Source organism: Anguilla anguilla, chromosome 5 (assembly GCF_013347855.1).
Source record: "Anguilla anguilla isolate fAngAng1 chromosome 5, fAngAng1.pri, whole genome shotgun sequence".
In the NCBI taxonomy this organism is placed as follows: domain Eukaryota; kingdom Metazoa; phylum Chordata; class Actinopteri; order Anguilliformes; family Anguillidae; genus Anguilla; species Anguilla anguilla.
Window position 1 is genome coordinate 26,353,149 of NC_049205.1, and position 21,405 is coordinate 26,374,553.

The 21,405-nt window shown below is 40.1% G+C and overlaps 1 protein-coding gene across 4 annotated transcripts in view; it reads left to right on the forward strand.

Annotated features, from left to right (window-relative positions):
• Window positions 1–21,405, forward strand: part of fnbp4 (formin binding protein 4) — a 145,616-nt gene that overhangs the window by 23,888 nt on the left and 100,323 nt on the right. For all 4 annotated transcript variants that reach the window (XM_035417758.1, XM_035417756.1, XM_035417759.1 and 1 more), the window contains exons 2-4: window positions 5,358–5,438; window positions 9,756–9,886; window positions 10,063–10,288. In XM_035417758.1, the coding sequence (XP_035273649.1) occupies window positions 5,358–5,438; window positions 9,756–9,886; window positions 10,063–10,288 (438 nt within the window). The remainder of the gene's footprint in view (window positions 1–5,357; window positions 5,439–9,755; window positions 9,887–10,062; window positions 10,289–21,405) is intronic.

Here is a 21,405-nt window from a genome sequence, read left to right on the forward strand (position 1 = left end):
AATTCAATTAAAGTAAAATAATGTGCTAATAGCCTATATGAACCGCGGTTCGCCTGTTTTCATTTTCGGTACGAACCGTCAGCTGTTTTCAGTACGTTTTTTCGATACACAGGATTTTTTCACACCCATATGTCTAATAGGATAAAATGATGAAGTGATGACACTTTATATCCAAATGGTCAATCTAGCCAGGAAAAGGAATCAGGGAAGGAGTGCATGAAGCCTTTCCTCCTGGCTAGACACCATTGTTTAGAGATTGTACTTAAGCTGTTCCCTTTCAAATGCAAGGTCTCCCCTGAGATTTAGGTGCCGAGAGCCATTCAAAAGTAACCTTGGGTGACTAGAAATTATAATATGTGAAGAGTCATTGATCTAGCCAGGAAAAGGAACCAGGGAAGGAATGAATTATCACATGCATGAAGCCTTGATGAAATTATGACATTTTATATCCAAACTGACTACTGGTTGGCGGAGGCATACAACCGGCGGTATTTCTAATTCGGGTGAAATAGAGACGTTTTTTCGATTCCCAGTTCCCAACCTGCTGTTAGTGTACGATGATGCATATCCCTAGTGGGTCAAACCGATTTTTCAGAAAACAGAGTTTTTTAAATCCATAATGGCATAAATGCTACAGTATAATCAAATAATAATATATAAATAGCTGACTTTCCAGAACATAAGAAAATAGTTGTTTCCTTTAACACGATGTTAAAAAATTAGCTGCTTCCCTCGGCAAGTAATGAGAGGATCTGTGTACTTTTTGGCCAATTGTTTTTTGTTTCAGGAACAGAAATTAAAAACAAGAAATTAATGGGTGTTCAATATTCATTTTTAAAACCTAAATCAAAAAACGAGAATCAATTGGTTATTCGTGTTACTGACTGATTTTAAACAGAATTACAGAAACTGAACTAGCTCTCGATTTTAAAGTTTATGGTATTATGTTCGGTTTTTATTATAACAAAAAGGTTAGATTTTTTTATAATGACCCAATTGACTTCGGTTTGTATTAAATCGTATTAAAGAAAACAGCTGTTATTTTCTGATACGGTATTTATATGTTGCTATTTGAGTAGCAATTATGACATTGTGAAAAATAAGCAGTTTGTTTGCTGAAAAATCACCAAAACGGGTTTGACGTCCCTATTAGGGTCTTACGAGTTTCATGTTGCAAACTGTTAATAATTCTTAGAGTTACCAGATCCATAAAAATATTTGAATGGCTTCTATGCTGTTACCAGCCCAATATCAGCTGGTATTAGGGCTTTATTTTTCCCAAATACAAATGTTATCTTAAAATCACAGAGCTAAGCTCATTTTAAGATTGCGAATCACCCCGAAATACAACCCGGCGTAACTTCAAGTACAATGCAGAATGGTGGAAGCTGTCCTTATGAGGAAAAATTACACACTGCTGCCCCCTACTGTCAGAACCCTGCATGCATTTCCTGCTGGCCGGCAGAACTGCCGCCGCAGAGGCAACTGCGTCAACTGAAACCAGTGACAACTGTACTATAAAGGCTGCTTCATACTTTGCGCGTTCCGCGTCCACTGCAGATTTGTACCAGTCGTGCGGACGCGCACCCGGTTCCATTCATACTACAATTGAGGGTCCGCGTCGCTCTGGTGTTCCACGCATGCGCATTTCGCGATTTACACTCCGTTCCAGTTCCATTACCACAGAGTGAATGCGTAAGTGAATGCGATGATAAGAACATTTTCGGTTACGCTGACCTATAAAAACGCTATTCCAAAAGCAAAATTAGACATGATATACATTGTTAGGAAGCTTATACTCACACCTACTGAATAAATGAATTGTCAATCAAGCCAGACTGTACTATAATGGTGACAACACCATAAACAACACGTGGTATTACGCACAGCTATTTTGGAAGGTATCAGGTCTCAAATGCATGTTATTTCACAAACGGATTGTCCAAGACAATATATGATTCAGTCTCTTCACCCACCCAAACTAGAAATGCGAAAGAAAAAAACACGAAAGGCCCTTTCTAGAGCCGTTTGTCCGTTCTGGGCTTACTGTAGAAACATGGCGGTGCAACATGGCGGCCTTCGTGGAAGAGGACCCGCTCCCTATGTACAGTGCCTTCGGAAAGTATTCAGACCCCTTCACTTTTTCCACATTTTGTTACGTTACAGCCTTATTATAAAATGGATTAAATTCATTTTTATTCTCATCAATCTACACACAATACCCTATCATGACAAAGCAAAAAATGGTTTTTAGAAATTTTTGCAAATTTATTAAAAATAAAAAACTGAAATATCACATTTACATAAGTATACAGACCCTTTGCTATGACACTCAGAATTGAGCTCAGGTACATCCTGTTTCCATTGATCATACTTGAGATGATTTTACAACTGGATTGGAGTCCACCTGTGGTAAATTCAATTGATTGGACATGATTTTGAGAGGCACACACCTGTCTATATAAGGTCCCACAGTTGACAGTGCATGTCAGAGCAAAAACCAAGTCATGAAGTCAAAGGAATTGTCCATAGACCTCCGAGACAGGATTGTGTCGAGGTACAGATCTGGGGAAGGGTACAAAAAACTTTCTGCAGCATTGAAGGTCCCGAAGAACACAGTGGAGTCCATCATTCTTAAATGGAAGAAGTATGGAACCACCAGGACTCTTCCTAGCGCTGGCCAAACTGAGCAATCGGGGGAGAAAGGCCTTGGTCAGGGAGGTGATCAAGAACCCGATAGCCACTCTGACAGAGCTCCAGAGTTCCTCTGTGGAGATGGGAGAACCTTCCAGAAGGATGACCATCTCTGCAGCACTCCACCAATCAGGCCTTTATGGTAGAGTGGCCAGACAGAAGCCACTCCTCCGTAGAAGGCACGTCATTCCACTTGGAGTTTGGCAAAAGGCACCTGAAGAACTCTCAGAACATGAGAAACAAGATTCTCCGGTCTGATGAAACCAAGATTGATCTCTTTGGCCACAATGACAAGCGTCACGTCTAGAGGAAACCAGGCACCGTTCATCACTTGGCCAATACCATCCCTATGGTGAAGCATGGTGGTGGCAGCATTATGCTGTGGGGATGTTTTTCAGCGGCAGGAACTGGGAGACTAGTCAGGATCAAGGGAAAGATGAACGGAGCAAATTACAGAGAGATCCTTGATGAAAACCTGCGGCAGAGCGCCCAGGACCTCAGACTGGGGTGAAGGTTCACCTTCCAACAGGACAATGACCCTAAGCACACAGCCAAGACAACGCAGGAGTCGCTTCGGGACAAGTCTGTGAATGTCCTTGAGTGGCCCAGGCAGAGCCAGGACTTGAACCCAATCTAACATCTCTGGAGAGACCTGAAAATAGCTGTGCAGCAACACTTCCCATCCAACCTGACAGAGCTTGAGGGGATCTGCAGAGAAGAATGGGAGAAATACCCCAAATACAGGTGTGCCAAGCTTGTAGCATCATACCCAAGAAGACTCGAGGCTATAATCAATGCCAAAGGTGCCTCAACAAAGTACTGAGTAAAGGGTCTGAATACTTATGTTAATGTAATATTTCAGTGTTTTATTTTTAATACATTTGCAAAAATTTCTAAAAACCTGTTTTCACTTTGTCATTATGGGGTACTGTGTGTAGATTGATGAGAATAAAAATGAATTTAATCAATTTTATAATAAGGCTGTAACGTAACAAAATGTGGAAAAAGTGAAGGGGTCTGAATACTTTCTGAAGGCACTGTAGGTATAAAGGGCTCATTCTAAGGTAACGAAAACACCGATTCGTATTTTCATGGAATTGTACACTAATTAAAACATAGCCTACTTATGAATGTTATATTCCATTTCTGCCAAGTCCGTTCCGCTAGATGCCACTAAATTCTACATACTGCACCTTTAAAGTAAGTAGGCCTAACTGTTAACTGTACCTGTTACTATAACAGCAATGTTATGGCAACCTATCTGTGCTGATGTTTCTCCCTCATCCTCCTCTAAAGAATTATTTTTATACTAATCTCTGTCAAAAGTGAAAAGTTATTGTTTTCCTTATCTATATAAACTAACACTAGCTGTGGGTGGACAATGGTGCTTGCTAACATTAATCCAAATAATGTTGTTAACTTCAGTCTTCGTTAGGGCTGAGGACACATTCTTTTGAAGAAACGGTACATAACAAGATATTATATTGATTTTGAAAAACTTAAAATATTTTGTTACCTGTCTCAGATGAGGTGCTCCTATTTATGTTTGCACTCAGTCCTCCCTGCTGTGCTTTACGAGAGGGAGGGGAGGGCCAGCTCATTCAGCGAAACGAGAGTCGGCTGTAAGTCATTTTGATGTTTAAAAGAAGAAGAAAAAACGAATACGAAAGTATAGTGTGTTGCTTATAAGCAACTAAATACAGAAAAATATTTTTTGGCGGGGGGAGATTTATTTGGGCAGCCCACCAAAATAAATGAATTGTAGGCTACATGTGTTTATATGTAGGCTATATATTTATTTTGCTGTTGTTCTAATTGTTTTATTTCTGCCTCTTCTATTTTTTATTTCTGTTTTCACATTACTTCATTGGAATTTTAGCAGATGCTCTTATCCAGAGCGACTTGCACAACTTAAATTTTTTTTAAATTAAAAAAAAAATTTTTACACAACATTTTACATTGCATCCAATGATACGGCTGGATATATACTGAAGCAATGCTGGTTAAGTACCTTGCTCAAGGGTAAAATGGCAGTGTCCTACCAGGGAATCAAACCTGTGACCTTTAGGTTATAAGACCAACTCCTTACGCACTATACTACGCTGCCGCCATGCATGTAATGTAAAGCACTCTTTGCTGCAAATCTTTGTTTGAGAAGTACTATACGAATAAAATGTTTTGTTGATGCTGTTGTATCTTAAACCTGTCAACAAATTTGGCAATTTAATGGATAATTGGTGTCTGACAATACTTGGCAAATGAATTAACATTTGTTTTCCAAGTTGGAGAAGTGAAAACTGGTTCCTGAATCTAGTGATTTTAAGTTACCACTATTTTGCAATGTTTGGCACTCTGAATGCCAAACCTGAAGTGGCATCATGTGCTAAAACTCTAGCCAAATGTAGTCAGTTATTTGTCCTGGCCCCAGAATTTCCCAGAACTACATCCCCAAAATTGATGTGTAAACACTTTGCTGTGTTGTGTAGAAAACTTAAAATACAGAGCAGATATGTACTGCCACTTGAATAATTACAATGAACTTTAAATACATGTAGTATGGGTAGCATGCTCACCATACACAAATAGCCATTGCAGCGAGTCCAGTCCTACAAAAATATCATAATTATGATTTTGAGAATTCAAATGTGAATGTCTCTTTACAGATGACCAAGAGGGGGGTGGAGAAGGGTGTGCTTGCCAAGATGCTAATGTGGACACAAGGACCCCTGCTGTCAAAGCTACAGGTAAGCTCCATGTGGCTGACTGTGTGAAACGTATGCTGTACTCCTGAAGCTAATAATCTGAGCCAGTTTTGGCCAGTACCTTCTTTTTTTGCAAGGAATTATATATTTTTTGTGTAATATTTAATTGAGTAAATGATTTTGACCCTTAAACTAATAATTTCATGTTAGTACACCAAGTTCATGTTTGCATCTTTCAAAAAATACAGCAATAGATGAATTCATGTCAGTCAGGCAGCCGAAAGTATGCCAAAATGCTCAACCTACATATCTGATAGCAAAAACTTCCACTCCCACTTTAACATAACAATTTATGGAAAATTAGACTTTAGTTGAAACCCCAAAATGGCCAAAAATAAAGTTTTTGGCATAAAACCTTGTTTTTCCCTAGATATGCTGCTGTTGTATCAGGCTTTCATATTATTTTGATACAGCCAGTCTTACTTGATTTTGGTTTTGGGAATGGTATGAATGTTGTTCCTTGATTCCGCTCTGAATATCTGGAGCTTGTTTTACACAAACCCCATTCACAGCGTTTAACCATGTTTAACCAAGTATGAGTCATAGACTAGAAAAATATGGACACAGTCACTGTGACATCACCCATTTATTCTCCATGGGCTTGGTGAAAAGCCTGGGAAGTGTAGTTTGTGAGCATCGCCTAGTTGTACAAATTGGAGCCAAACGCAGTAGCGACATGTCGTCCGGTCATCTACTAAGCATGTGAGTTAGTGACTCTGTAGAGACGAAAACTGTCCCTGATTCATCCACAAAATATTACTGTCTTGTCCATATAGCACAGTAACTTACCAAATCGCCATATAGGAAACATGTTGCTGAAACACCTATAAAAATCATTAGTCAGATCGTTTGCATGCTTGTTAATCACTGAAAATTTATTAAAACAGTTTGAGATCAATGATTAGTTCAAAGGAAAGTTTTGCACCCCACCAATTTGCCACTAAAGGCTAAATACGACAGTGGCACTGGGAGCAATACTTTTTGCTAGACGGCTCGAACACCTGATCATGTCACTTCTCATTGAAATATCGTCTCTGGGCCATGACGCGAGATGGGTTGCCAAGTTACTGCCATGTAAATAACGCAATAACACAGTACAGACAAAGTTTGGGCATCCGCCACGATATTCGATATTAACCATGATCGAGATGAGTTTGCTTATTGGACAATATACAAAACTGATGGCACTACAAAAATGAACATGTTTTCTCTGTTTAATGAGTGTCTCAAATTCAAGGGTAGGGTTTGGTATAGTTTAGATTTTATCGATTTGGATTACCAATCTTATTCTGTATACCGAATCCAGATCTTTATCAAATCCTGTTTTTCATTCTTGTTCTAATGTATGAGTACGAAAAGAAACCAAAATGTGTTGCACACGAAACCAGCTTTATTTTTTTAGCCGATTTAGGCTGCCATAAGAAGTATTTTGGTAATAAAGTAAAACATAGTAAAATTAAAAAAAATAAATAAATAGCCGCGTTTCCACCAAAATTACCCGGAACTTTCAGTCCCAGGAACTACTTTACCAGGAACTAAAAGGTTCCTTCAGCCAATGGTTGTCTGCGTTTCCACCGGGGTCTAAAGTACCGCGAAGATTAGGCAAATTAGCCCACTGACGTTGTCGTCGGTCCATCTGTCATATGATTTCTTCTGTAACCCCATACTACCACCGAAGTAGCCTACATTATTTTCTAATAACCGGGACAGCCCGGAGGGGTTTATTCCACTTATATACAACGGGTTACCAACAATGACTATATATGGTTACTTTTGTATTTATTGATTTTCATATATCCTCTCAAACACATTCATTAACAGCAGAAAACATGCACACGTTGTAAACAATTTGCTGTTTTATTACTTTCTCGTTGTCAATTCCATATAGGCTAATCGCAAAATGACAAGAATAGAACGAAAACTCGGACTTGCGTGAAAATGTAAATTAGTAGTGGTACAGCCACCGTTTGCTTTCCTTCGAAGTTACTGCTAGCCGAGCAGCGAAGTGTGCCCTCCAGATGCGAACCATGCACCATAAATGAGTCCATAGTCTTCCCGGTCTTTTCGTGGAATTGAAAAATGGCAGTAAAATTGAGTAAAATTACGGCAGTCTGAAAAAGCTAAAGCGAAGATTACTAGAATTAACCTGTTATTTTACCCGGATAAAAAGTGCGGAAGGTGATTTCCAGTTTGCTTGTACTGTATCACCAATGTTAATTATGCAGAACTACCGCATACCTCACATAACTGTATCAAACGTTTTGAGTCAATTACAACGGGCTAACAAAGAAAATCCGGAAGAAAATATTCAGCAACCGAATTAATCCGTTTGAATGTTTTGGTAGCCTACGTAATATGCTGTCCCAGCACAAATGCTTAGCATTTTATAAAACGAATACTAAAGCAAGAAAAGAACAGAAGAGCACACGTTATAATTCCAAGACGTTGACAGGTTATAACCAAAAGTAGGCTACTGCGCCGCATAACATACAAGTTTGATTTGAAGTTATTATGAAAATAAATTGGTTTGCCGCTGCCTATTTTCAAACATGGCGGGTAATGGCGGAAAATAAATACAACACAAATGCTACGAGTACTCGACCAATCAGAAATGTTCAGCGCTGCAAGCTCCACCCAAAAGGTTCCTGTACTTTCGGAAAGTACTACCCCCCGAGCAGGAACGTTTTGGGGGGTAAAACAAAGCCCCCAGAACTAAATTTAGACCCTAGTTCCTGCGGTGGAAACGCACTGAGTTCCTCAAAAGGTTCCTAGTTCCGGGGTATAGTTCCTGCGGTGGAAACGCGGCTAATGTGTGTCCTCTCGCTTTTGTCCTCTCGCTCAACACAAACATTTTACAGGTACTGAAATGGAAGTTAACCCCTTCACAAAAAACCTGGTTACCACTCAGACATTCATTTAATAGAAACAAAGTATAACGTTAAGTTTTTCATTGCCAGCTAACAACTGCCTATATGCTGTATTGTTAACAGTGCATTTGATAAATCAACTTTGATTTGCTTTTATCACTCTGCTAACTCCAGCTAATAGACATGTTAGCCATCTAATGTTAATAATGGGCAGAATATTGCTTACCTTCGAGCAAATTTCACTAGCTGTGTCTGTGGTATTGACTGCAAGTGTCAAAGTTCTATCCACACAAGACACTTTTAGAAGTTTGTCTCTGGCTTGGGGAATGGAATAAAAAATACAAATTTATTATTTTTTTTCTACATAGCATTTACATTGCATCCATGTGTACAGCTGGATATGTACTGAAGCAATGCTGGTTAACTACCTTGCTCAAGGGTTACATAAAACTGAAGCCTGGAACCACGCATTGTTAACGTTCTGTTTTATAACATGGTGTTTGCAGGTTGTCTGTGTGTGGTCAGCACGCAAACACGTGACTCCAGACGTCACTTTTGTGTGTTTTTGACCTGTTTGGCCTTTCATACATTTGCTATTTGGTAACTCATAGAAATGAGCGTGTGATGAGCAGAATTGGACTTGTTACTTGTTGTGTTGACATGTTTCTTTGTATTTTGTGGGCTAATTGGAAAGATATGTCTCAGCATTCTGCAGTGTCCTACTGAAAGTCTGGCGCATGTTGCTGTTTAGCTAGCTCCTAATCATAAATTATGTGTTTAGCTTAGAATTGAAACTGATATTACTTAATGAGAGAGAATGGAGGCCTTAATAATTCAACCAGTTTTTGTTAGTGGAATATCTGTGCAGTGCATTTCAGAAGACATAATCTAAGCCAAGGTTAAGCTGTGTTATGTCCTGCACTGCAAATTTCACCATAAGCCTCCATTTACCAAAATATCACAGTAGGCTAAAACATAGCTATGCTTCTTTATTTCTGGAAGTGTATCTATATTTTGTTTCAATAAATACTAGCCATACCTTGTGTACACTCCTTAACTGAACTTAAAAAATGTGACAAAGCTCTTATTTGTCAACATGGCCAGCTAGTTATTTCTTCTGAACTTATCCCCCTGCACCCCCCCCCCCCCCCCCCCCCCGTTTAATGAGTTAACAGAACATTCGTTATAAGGTACGTGAACAAAACCATATACTTAATTATGCAATCATCAATAACATTTTGTCTTTATGGTTCTATAGTTATTCTCTCTATCATTTCTTGCACAAAAAATGAGTACATCTTCTGGGAACAGCTGAACAGCTGCTGAATCAGCCACACAAGTTTATTTATAAACTTTACATTCTAGTTTTATCTTGAGACTTCAGGGTTGGAAATCAAATAAAAACCCTCCGGTATTGTGGTTTATTTTTCAGAGGGCTTGTCCCTGCTAGGAGCCTATGAAGACAGCGATGAAGAAGAGGAATTGGTGTCCCAGCTACCTCCTGCAAAGACCAAATTAAACCAGCCTGCCGACATTGATAGCACGCTTGCCAACTTTATGGCTGTGAGTCTGCCCTTTCTTTCATTTGCATGTGGCTTTTATATTTCTGTTGTGTTTGAACACTGAATTGCAGAATGAAATGTAATTATGATTGACATACACCTTTGCTATCCATCATGTCATGTAGAATTTTTTTTTCTCACCTTTTGTGCATTTTTTCCTGGTTGTTGTAACAACAGGAAATTGATGCCATCACCACACAACCCACCCAGTCAATGGAGAAGCCTGCAGCAGAGCCTGTGGCCCCAGCACAAGCCCAGACCACGGCCCCGGCCCCTGGCCCGAGCACAACCCCACCCCATATGGATCCCAAAGACCAGCCCCACACCCCTGCCCAAAATGGACAGCAGGGAATTGGTGCTGGGGTTGAGTTCCAGTATGATACTCAGTACTCCTTAGCTGGGGGTGAGTACGGAGTTTTTTTTTTTTGTCAGGATAGTGTATGATTGGGAGATTATACCAGGACCACCCAAGGAGATGCTGCTTTCAGCTGGGCAAGCATAGCAAGAGAAATCGCAGCACTCACCCGTTTTAATTTTTTTGGTGCCTAGAAACCTGTGAAATATCGTCAATTGAAAAGAAATTGGTTCACACTCAAAAATGGCTACAAAGCTTCAAAAAAATGTCATTATTTTTTAATTTGTTTTCTTTAATGCAGAATCATGCACAAATGTTTCGGCACGTTGCCTTTTTCAGTCAAGCACAGGGCAAGCATAGGACTACTGTGTGCCACATGGTTTTCACCTGCTGCTACATGTTTGATGCAACATGCTAAGAAGGTGCAACACTGGATTTGTCTGGAAAGTTTTAAGATTAAATTGTCAAATGGGAGCAATAAAGATATTTATTGCTTTTAATTATGTGATACTGTAACACATGTAGACATAACACGACTCTCCAGCTACCACTTCATTGATTAAATTGAATATGACGACTATATATACCCTGTTGTTGAATTAATCTCCCTACATATCAGTTGTTGATGCCATTCCCCCGTCTTCCATCGTCGTCTTACTGACTTACTTCCTGACTTAGAGATAATTTCTCTTTCTCAGCAGCAGCCTGCTGCTTTACCCTGATGTGCAGTTTGCTGACGGGGGATGCATCAACAGCACCATATTTGGCTTCAACCTTAGTTAGTGCCTGGGCAACCTGTGTAAATACTTTGCGAGTGACAATATTGAATGGGCGTAGGCTTTATCAATGCAGCAGATGTCCACACAGTCATCCACAAAGACGTTTGGACGGAGGTACAATTCAGTTGCACTCTCTTTGCTGCTGGCTACTGGATTTCAGACCTGCACACATACAACGTACCATGTTTGAAGTCTTGTGGCTGTCGTATGTACATTGCTTCGCAATCATTTGTTAAAGCTGCTGCTTGAATCATCGTTGTGAACTCCTTAACTATATCTACCCCCACACTGCTTTTTTTCTGCCCGCCCTTTGGCATTGTTTTTAACTGTTCTTTTTTCACCCGGATTTTTTCCGCTTGCTGTGCGATGTTGGCATTGGCTAGCTAGCTTGCTCGGCTAATAGGCTGGAAACATACTGTACTTGAATTTTCTTGTGCTACGTGCACATGAAGTGGTTGTGTCCTGGGTGACATTGTTCACATACTTGTCTGCTTACTTTTTGGCTGACTGGAAGGTATATCCATTAGAGGCAGATCATAACTTCTCTTCAAATGATTCTGCCTTTGCTTCCTTGCGTCAGTTATGTCACGAGGCATTGAGTACACGTTCATGTAATTTAAATCAAATGTTTCCAGCCAAAGGCGCAGTAAGATGGACCGCACAATTGGCGCAATCAGGCCTATAGCTTACTAATGTGTGCCTGACAACAAATGAAGCTTCAAAGATGGATATATATATTTTTGATCTATTTAAGCTGGAGCACATCACAGCAACATCAAGGTCTTGCAGATTCCTCCTGATGTTGTACAGGCGGAAGATTCAACCATACCTGACCACATACTCCACCCAGCTACTCGTCGAGGCCATGGTAATCTCCCATCTAGATTACTGCAGCTCTCTCCTTGCAAGCCTGCTAGCTTGTGCCTTACAGGCACAACAACTTTTCCAGGACCCTGCTGGCTGACTTGCCTTCAGCTTTCCGAAGTTCTCATGTCACTCCCCTGCTGGGATCACTCTACTGGCTGCCAGTCGCTGCCAGGATCAGGTTCTCTTGCTTACATTGCAGTCGACAGGACAGCCCCCGCTACCTACAGGATATAATTCTACCCTGCACTCCAGCTCGACCACTCTGCTCTACTGTAGCGGGGTGACTTTTACTCCCTGCCATCCGGGAGAATGGTTCTCGCTCATCCCGGCCACGGAGCACCCTAGCACACCTAGTGGTGGAAGGAACTCCCCATTCCTCTATGAACCACCCGATCCCTGCCCATTTTCCGATTCATCTCTTCACACGATATCTGGTCTGAGTATCACTACTCTGCAGGGCACACCAAATTTAGGATTGCCCTTCTCACTTATCCTTCTATATTTTTCTTCTAGCAATTGTATCACTTGTATCTCTATACACTTGTATCTCTATCCAGCACGTATATTGCAGTTGTATTGTTATCTTGATGCTGTAGCTTGTCGTCATGCCTCCTAGTTTGACTTACCATAACTTTCTGACCTAACCTATGCTTACTGTGTGAACTGGACTTGATGTTCATGCCTATGACTGTTACAAAATGAGTATTGTACCTTATTAGGGGTCCAAGCACCCATAAGTCCTGGAGCAACCAAATTTGGCAGGTGGGTTCCTATGGCCCCCCACTACTCAGGCACCATAAGTTAGATGAACACAAAACTTCATCGACCTATGCATCTGAACATGCTCTACAACTTTGCCATTGGCCCCACCTTTGTCCGCCATATTGTTTGCCCGCCATTTAGACTTTTTAGTTGGGGCGTGGCAGTTTTCTCCGCTAAAATGTCTGAGGCTCAGCAACCATAAGTTGTAGACCAACCAATTTTGGTAGGTGGGTTCCTATGGCACCGCACTACCCAGGCACTAAAAAACACCTATGTCGGCCAGATGGTGGCGCTATAACAAAGGGTCATAGTTTAAAAGGTCATAACTCCCACACCGTCAGTCAGATCAACACAAAACTTCATCGACTGATGCATCTGAATGTGCTCTACAACTTTGCTTTTGGGACCACCTATGTCCGCCATATGGTTTGCCCACCATTTGGCCGTTTCTATTAGGTGGGGTGCGGAAGAGCTGTGGCTCCAAATCTAAACGGTTACGACATCGAGTAAACTTCTTTACGGCAAGCGACAACCATGGCAACGCAAGTAATCCCACACCGTAGGTCTAGTTTTTAGCAGTGAGGAGACGGTCTGACAGTGCCACCTAGCGTGCATGCTAGGATAGGCTACCCAAAGTTTCTTAGTAAAAGCTTTCTGAGAGGATGAATAATTACTTTTCTTTGGCATGGATCCATTTGAAGACAGTATCGGGTGAGTTCGTTAAGTCTTTAAATCTGTCATTATGCTGAGAAATAGCTAAACCATTTAATTGATAGGTTCTGGGTTTCTGTGCAAACGCGCGAAAACACGCTGGTATAATAAAACAATGACGGTAATACATATATATTCCGCTTCGTTCCGTTGCTACCATAACATAACACGCTGGTATAATAAAACAATGACGGTAATACATATATAGTCCGCTTCGTTCCGTTGCTACCATAACATAACAGCCTATCTTGTGTCTACAGCTGCAGTTTCTCGCTGCAATTACTAATATTGAATATAGGCCTAAACAAAAGACGCAATTTATGCTGTACTCTGCCAATGTCTAAATAAATAATACGCTACGGTAAAGCTTTGAGAGGATGAATAATTACTTTTCTTTGGCATGGATCCATTTGAAGACAGTATCGGGTGAGTTCGTTAAGTCTTTAAATCTGTCATTATGCTGAGAAATAGCTAAACCATTTAATTGATAGGTTCTGGGTTTCTGTGCAGACGCGCTAAAACACGCTGGTATAATGAAACAATGACGGTAGCCTAATACATATATAGTCCGCTTCGTTCCGTTGCTACCATAACATAACGACCTACAGCTGCAGTTTCTCGCTGCAATTACTAATATTGAATATAAACAAAAGACGCAATTTATGCTGTAGTCTTCCAATGTCTAAATAAATAATACGGTCCATTTGAAGACAATATCGGGTGAGTTCGTTTAGTCTTTAAATCCGTCATTATGCTGAGAGAAATCGTATTCTCAATTTAATTTCTAAATTGACTGTAAGCTTAGGGTTGTAACTAGGTAGTTGTTCCGTAGGTGACTTAGTCTTAACTCGTCTTAACTATTGCTTGAATGTTCTCATAGACTGCGTTGTTGCTGTTCTTGTTTGTGTTAGCGTTAATCAGTTTAACCTACAGGGTCCAAGTTGAACTATGCAGTTGTTCCCTGCACTTGGAACGGTATTTCTCTCTATGGTTTTCGGCACGCTTATTCCTGGTTATGGTTATACACTTTGTTGTACGTCGCTCTGGATAAGAGCGTCTGCCAAATGCCTGTCATGTAGGCTAATGTAATATTCCGTAGCAACAAGATAAACCCGGCGTTAGCCCTGAAATATGCCAGTACAGCAGTGAAAACGCTGCTCACTGAATAACGAAATAAACGACACAATTAAAAAAAAAAAAAATTATACCATGTCATTCTACAGTCAATATCTGGGACTAAACATTTCATAAATATAGCCTACAATCTTACCATCGGTTTTACGCGTAGAGATGTCCCTTTTGCGAATGAGTGGTCATATATTGTCTTGGACAATCCGTTTGTGATTCCTGTTGCTTATGGCGTTGTCGCTGTTTTTAGTACAATTTGGCTTGAATGACAGTTCATTTATTCAGTAGGTGAGAGTATAAGCTTTCTAACGATGTATAACATGTCTGATTTTGCATTTGGAATGTTGTTTTATAGTTCAGCGTAACAGAATGTTTTCTTATCGCATTCACTTGCGCATTCACTGTGGCGTAGCATTAAAGACGATGCACTTAACGAAACGCTGTCAACGATTTTCATAATTTCTTGGAGAGTACTATTATTATTGAGGACTTCGGGGCATAGCTAAGCCATTTCTTTGCTGATAGACCTATCTGACATCGTTTTCTGACGCAAAACAGAAGCGGATAGGATAGGACAATATCTGGGACTAAACATTGAATAAATATACAATCTTACCATTGGTTTTATGTGTAGAGATGTCCCTTTTGCGACTGAGTGGTCATATATTGTCATGGACAATCCGTTTGTGATTCCTGTTGCTTCTCATCTGCCAATAAATAAATAAAACGGTCGGCTGCTCTGCGTGTAGGTCGCGACTTGATAACTCATCTTTTGTTTCGTTTTTTGTTTCGTTTTTTCTCAATGTCGTATTTATTATTTGAAATGTGTATTTATGTGTTATCATTCTATCTGTCTCTGAGGCGCTTTGAAATGTGCATTCTCTGCTAAACTGAGCAATGGATTGGAATATGTGTCTGGCGTAGTGTTGCACGGTATACCAAAACTTCAGCACTTTCTCGGTACTTAAAAAAAACAAAAAAAAAAACGGTTTCGTATTTGAATTTTCCAACGTTCGGTAGTTCTGCGTCAAATGTAAAAGCCAGGGAAATGTGTCTCCCGCATTACTGATTTAGAGGATGAAAAGTGTAGTTTGTCAGAATCTTCGCTAGATGGCAGTAGCAACTAAGGTTGCCAAGTGAGGTGACCTGCGCTTGTGCATTCACTTCCCTGATACAGCGCAAGCTTTGACTCAGTTCACTTCAGTAGCAATAGGTGTTCCAATTTGGAAATATTTTATTATAGATAGATGCTTTATTGTTATTAAAATATGCTGTTTTTAAATCTATTTAAAGGTGAAAGACCTGTTTTAAAGATTATTTCGTTTACAACTGTTTAATTTCTGAAATATATTTAACATATTTCTCCAATGTTCAGTGTTGTAACACTATAGGCCTATGCATATTCATATGTTGCACAGGCTTCAACTTAAAGGTTGTTAATGAACCAGGTTGTTCATAAACCATGAATTAGAAAATGAGGTCAACCCTTGTGGACATTACGTTTCTGATCTATTAAGGTAATTTCAGTATCGTTAGGTACCGAGTATTGAATCAGTATCGAATATCGTGATACTAAACCTGGTATTGTTATCAAAGTCAAAATTTTGGTATCGTTGCGGCAGGGAAGCGCTGCAGCTGTACATACACGCTCGGCCATCTAAGTGTTACGACATGCCATCTAAATGTTACGACATAGTCAAGGCCTTAACGGGAAGCTGTCAGGACACATCCATGGCGACTCAACTAAGTCATCAGCCAGCGTCTCTTAGCACAAAATTGGCCATAATTCATCTATTTTTTATACGATCATCACAATATTCAGTATATATGTTGGGTGAAGGCGTATGACCATGAGGACACAGCCATTTTAAAATCGCTCCATAGGGGGCGCGATGGTGCCAATGCTTGGACCCCTCCCAACGCCGCTTGCGGCTTTAATTGGACCTTTGTTTTGTAGTTGTTCCAGTGACCTTTGGTATGATCTTATTGTATGTTGCTTTGGATGAAAGAGTCTGCCAAATAAATGTAATGTAAAATAATGTGAAATTACATGGGCCTTTCCGCTTTAACCCTCTGGGGTCGAGAGCTCCACCGGCGGAGCTCGGCAAGAGTAAATGAACTTTCGTTTCTATTTGGATGATTAACTTCACGAGTTGTTATCATACAGACGCAACAAAAACATTAACAGAAACCTTAGAATCGCGACTTTACAATGCGCCCATTGACAAATAATATGAATTGTTTTAAAAGTTCTAAATTTGATTAATTAAACCATGTATGATTCATTAATCCTTACTCATTACTATAGCCACGTTTCCACCAAAAGTACCCGGAACTTTTAGTCCCAGGAACTACTTTTCAAGGAACTAAAAGGTTCCTTCAGCCCATGGTTGTCTGCGTTTCCACCGCGGTCTAAAGTCCCGCGAAGATTAGGCAAATTAGCCCACTGACGTATGAAAAAGCGACGTTGTCGTCGGTCCATCTGTCCTATGATTTCTTCTGTAACCCCATAGCTACTACCACCGAAGTAGCCTACATTATTTTCTAATAACCGGGACAGCCCGGAGGGGTTTATTCCACTTGTATACAACGGGTTACCAACAATGACTATATATGGTTAATTTTGTATTTATTGATTTTTATCAATTTAATCACCTGGAATTGAAATATTCTTCTGCAGCCGTTTGGGCATATTTTACCGTTGTCAAGCAAAACTGTCGTTGGTAGTTGAACTTGGACCGTCGTTATGCAACAAATAGGATATAACAGGCCAATAGTCAGATTGTAACTGTTTTATATATCCTCTCAAACACATTCATTATGTTTTTATGCGAACATTCACTTTCATGTCTTGACATCTGAGGCGACAGAATGCATTCACATTTCCAATATAACTGGCAACAACAGCAGAAAACATGCACACGTTGTAAACAATTTGCTGTTTGATTACTTTCTCATCGTCAATTCCATATAGGCTAATCGCAAAATGACAAGAATAGAACGAAAACTCGGACTTGCATGAAAATCTAAATTAGTAGTGGTACAGCCACCGTTTGCTTTCCTTCGAAGTTACTGCTAGCCGAGCAGCGAAGTGTGCCCTCCAGATGCGAACCATGCACCATAAATTAGTCCCATCGTCTTCCTGGTCTTTTCGTGGAATTGAAGAATGGCAGTAAAATTACGGCAGTCTGAAAAAGCTAAAGGGACGATTACTAGAATTAACCTGTTATTTTACCCTGACAAAAAGTGCGGAAGGTGATTTCCAGTTTGCTTTTACTGTATCACCAATGTTAATTACGCAGAACTACCGCATAGCCTACCTCACATAACTGTATCAAACGTTTTGAGTCAATTACAACGGGCTAACAAAGAAAATCCGGAAGAAAATATTCAGAAACCGAATTAATCCGTTTGAATGTTTTGGTACGTAATATGCTGTCCCAGCACGAATGCTTAGCATTTTATAAAACGAATACTAAAGCAAGAAAAGAACAGAAGAGCACATGTTATAATTCCAAGACGTTGGCAGGCTATAACCAAAACTAGGCTACTGCGCCGCATAACATACAAGTTTGATTTGAAGTTATTATGAAAATAAATCGTTTTGCGGCTGCATATTTTTAAACATGACGGTTGAAAATAAACACACAAAAATTCTGCGAGTACTCGACCAATCAGAAATGTTCAGCGCTGCAAGCTCCACCCAAAAGGTTCCTGTACTTTCGGAAAGTACTACCCCCCGAGCAGGACATTTTTGGGGGTAAGATAAAGCCCCCGGAACTAAATTTAGACCCTAGTTCCTGCGGTGGAAACGCACCGAGTTCCTCAAAAGGTTCCTAGTTCCTGCGGTGGAAACGCGGCTTAAGTGAATTTCGCTCAGCAGGAAGTCCGCTCAAATCGCATTCACATGTTAACAACATTATAACTACTCTCCATAGAAGGAGAGCAGGGGAGGGGCGATGCGAGATCCATGTGAGAAATGCCAAGCCTGCGAAAGCAGGATAGAATGTCAAAGTGTAGCATAATTCACTTCTTTTGAGGTAAACATTTCGTTCAATTTTGGAAAATGGTCCGTCCGGAAGCCGACACTGATGAAGAGCGGTGTCATTTCGAACAGCGAACTGATCCAGCTGAGGATCAACTTCATGAGTAAGTATATTTCTTATGATCATATTGGTAAATATGTGTACTGTATTGCAACGTATCTCTGTGCTTGTAGGAATATCCAGCAATATGCGCGTTTGTAAATTCCCACACTACGAACGATTCAAACTATTGCATCTCAGAATTATAGGCTAGGCTCTCTGCGTCTGGTTGTGTTAGAAGTAGCAGGTAGACTGTATTTTTTTCGATCATATTGGTAATAAATAGCCCATGCCTGGCGTGTAGTGGCGTGGCTAGGATTCTAAAACTGATGTCCTCGCACAATCGATATTAGCATACTGTAAGTAAATTCAGGAAATAGCAATATAATAACTACTTAGCTAAACAGACCTAGCCTACTTCAGATTGAGGCATTGTTATTGATGAGTTACGTGTAGTTGAGCTGGAATATAAATGTTTATTTAGTTTAGCTAATGTTGTTTCGTTGATAGCTTGCATTATTTGTAAATGTGTGCTGTATTACATTCTCTGTGTGTTCGTAGGAATATTCACTAATATGCGCGCTTGTAAATTCCCACACTACGAACGATTCTAACCATTGCTTCTCAAAATTATAGGCTACCTCTCTGCGTCTGGTTGTGTTTGTTTGGTTCTTTGTTTGTATATGATGTAACCATGTCACACTTCCTAAGTTTTGTTTTCATTAGTTAGTGGTTTGCCCCTTTTTTGTAAAGCACATTTAATTTTCACCTGTTGAAGGAAATGTGCTATATAAATAAAGTTTGATTTGATGTCACATTTCCTAACAATTTTGTTTTTATCATATTTACAGAGATGCTGATCAGGAAACACGGCCTAGTTCACCACAAGAGGCCACGCAAGCGGTGCAAGAGTACACCAGTCTCATCTCATCTTCCATGCGTATAGTTTGCTTCAATAAATGTTCTGAAAATCAAAAGATGTCTTTGTTTTTGTCTTCTAAATGGCTCACTGAGTCTTTGTCTTAGTGGTGGGGAGGCATGCGGCCAGGTGTGAATAGCCTACTTAGCTGGCAGGTCCTCCTACCCAATGCATATTCATTACAGAAAGGCCATTTGCCCTCCCATTCTCAATTTATTTTATATTTCTCATTGGATTTGCTAAAATATTTTGTCATCTTTTGATACCCAAGACCTTGATGAACACAGTTCAGTGACCAAAAATCTTAGTTACAATTGTTTAGTGTGTTTTATTACAACATTCCTGTGCATGTTCAAAACTACTGTTTACAGTTTGTGTGTTTTTAGAGTAATTTGTAATCACATATGATTATGACCTACTTACTGCTGCCATATTATTGTAGCTGAGTTTGTGCTGAAAACAGAGATATGAAACACTTTGGAATCACTGCATATAAAGGTGATGAAATTTACCCAAATGTCAGAGCACGGCACTATCACCAGTGTGCCTCATTTTACCCTCAGACCCCAGAGGGTTAAAACAAGCCCTCCTTAGAGTTCCTTTGTTTTGGGGTTGTTTATATAATCGCCCAGCTCAACACTCACATCTAGGTGGCTCACCACAGATGCCATTAATCTGCTTTTGTTAAAGAGGCAGTGCACATGTTTGAGAACAATCTGCATTTACTTGTAAACTAATGTACAGTCTGGTCCATAAGTATTTGGACAGTGACACAATTTTCATCATTTTGGCTCTGTATGCCACAATGGATTTGAAATGAAACAATCAAGATGTGATTTAAGTGTAGACTTTCAGCTTTAATTTAAGGGTTTTGTCAAAAATATGGTATGAACAATGTAGGAATTACAGCCATTTTTATACATAGCCCCTCCCCCCCCCCCCCCCCCCCCCATTTTAGGGGCTCAAAAGTAATTGGACAGACTAACATAATCATAAATTAAATTGTCATTTTTAATACTTGGTTGCAAATCCTTTGAAGTCTTGCCTGAAGTCTTGAACCCATAGCCATCACCAGGCACTGGGTTTCTTCCCTGGTGATGCTCTGCCAGGCCTCTACTGCAGCTGTCTTCAGTTCCTGCTTGTTCTTGGAGCGTTTTGCCTTCAGCAAGTGAAATGCATGCTCAATTGGATTCAGGTCAGGTGATTGACTTGGCCATTGCAGAACATTCCACTTCTTTGCCTTAAAAAAGTCTTGGGTTGCTTTCGCAGTATGGCGGGTGATGGTGTTCAGGGTAGTCTGGCACAACTTGCAGTTAACTGGAATTTGTGTCATCGTTTGTAAAGTATTTCCAGACTGCTGATGAATGCTGAACCTGGAGCACACTGCTTTCTGGGACCTCTTGCTGCGTTGTTAGCTGCTGCCGCGGTAGCCGCCATTTTTCAGTGTTGTCCACGACAGGACAACTAGTCGACTTCTTCCCACAGTGCTGACTAGTGGATCTAGTAGTCGACTAGTCTAGTAGTCGACTAGTTGGTGAAACCCCTAGTGTGTACCATGAATCATTTCTCATAACTGGCTTTGATACAACTAGTGTTGATGTACTTGTGCCCTTTAAATACTGCAGTCATCCATGTCACTGACGTGTGTTGCACTGCTCTCGTTTATTTCAGAGCAGTGCAAACCGGACAAAATGGCCTTTTATTTAATTAGAATTAGAAAGGGTTAATTGCCTGCTTGCTTTTATTGCAGTTGTTTTGACAGATAGCAAGTTTGTTGGTTAAGCAATTGCAGGCAACAAATAATTGCACTTGTTTTTTGAATTATTAATAATTCTTCATAAATCTCTATGCTCTCCACCACGCCTACCTTTAGATCAATTTTTTGGCAGTATAAAAAGATAGTATTCTACTTGC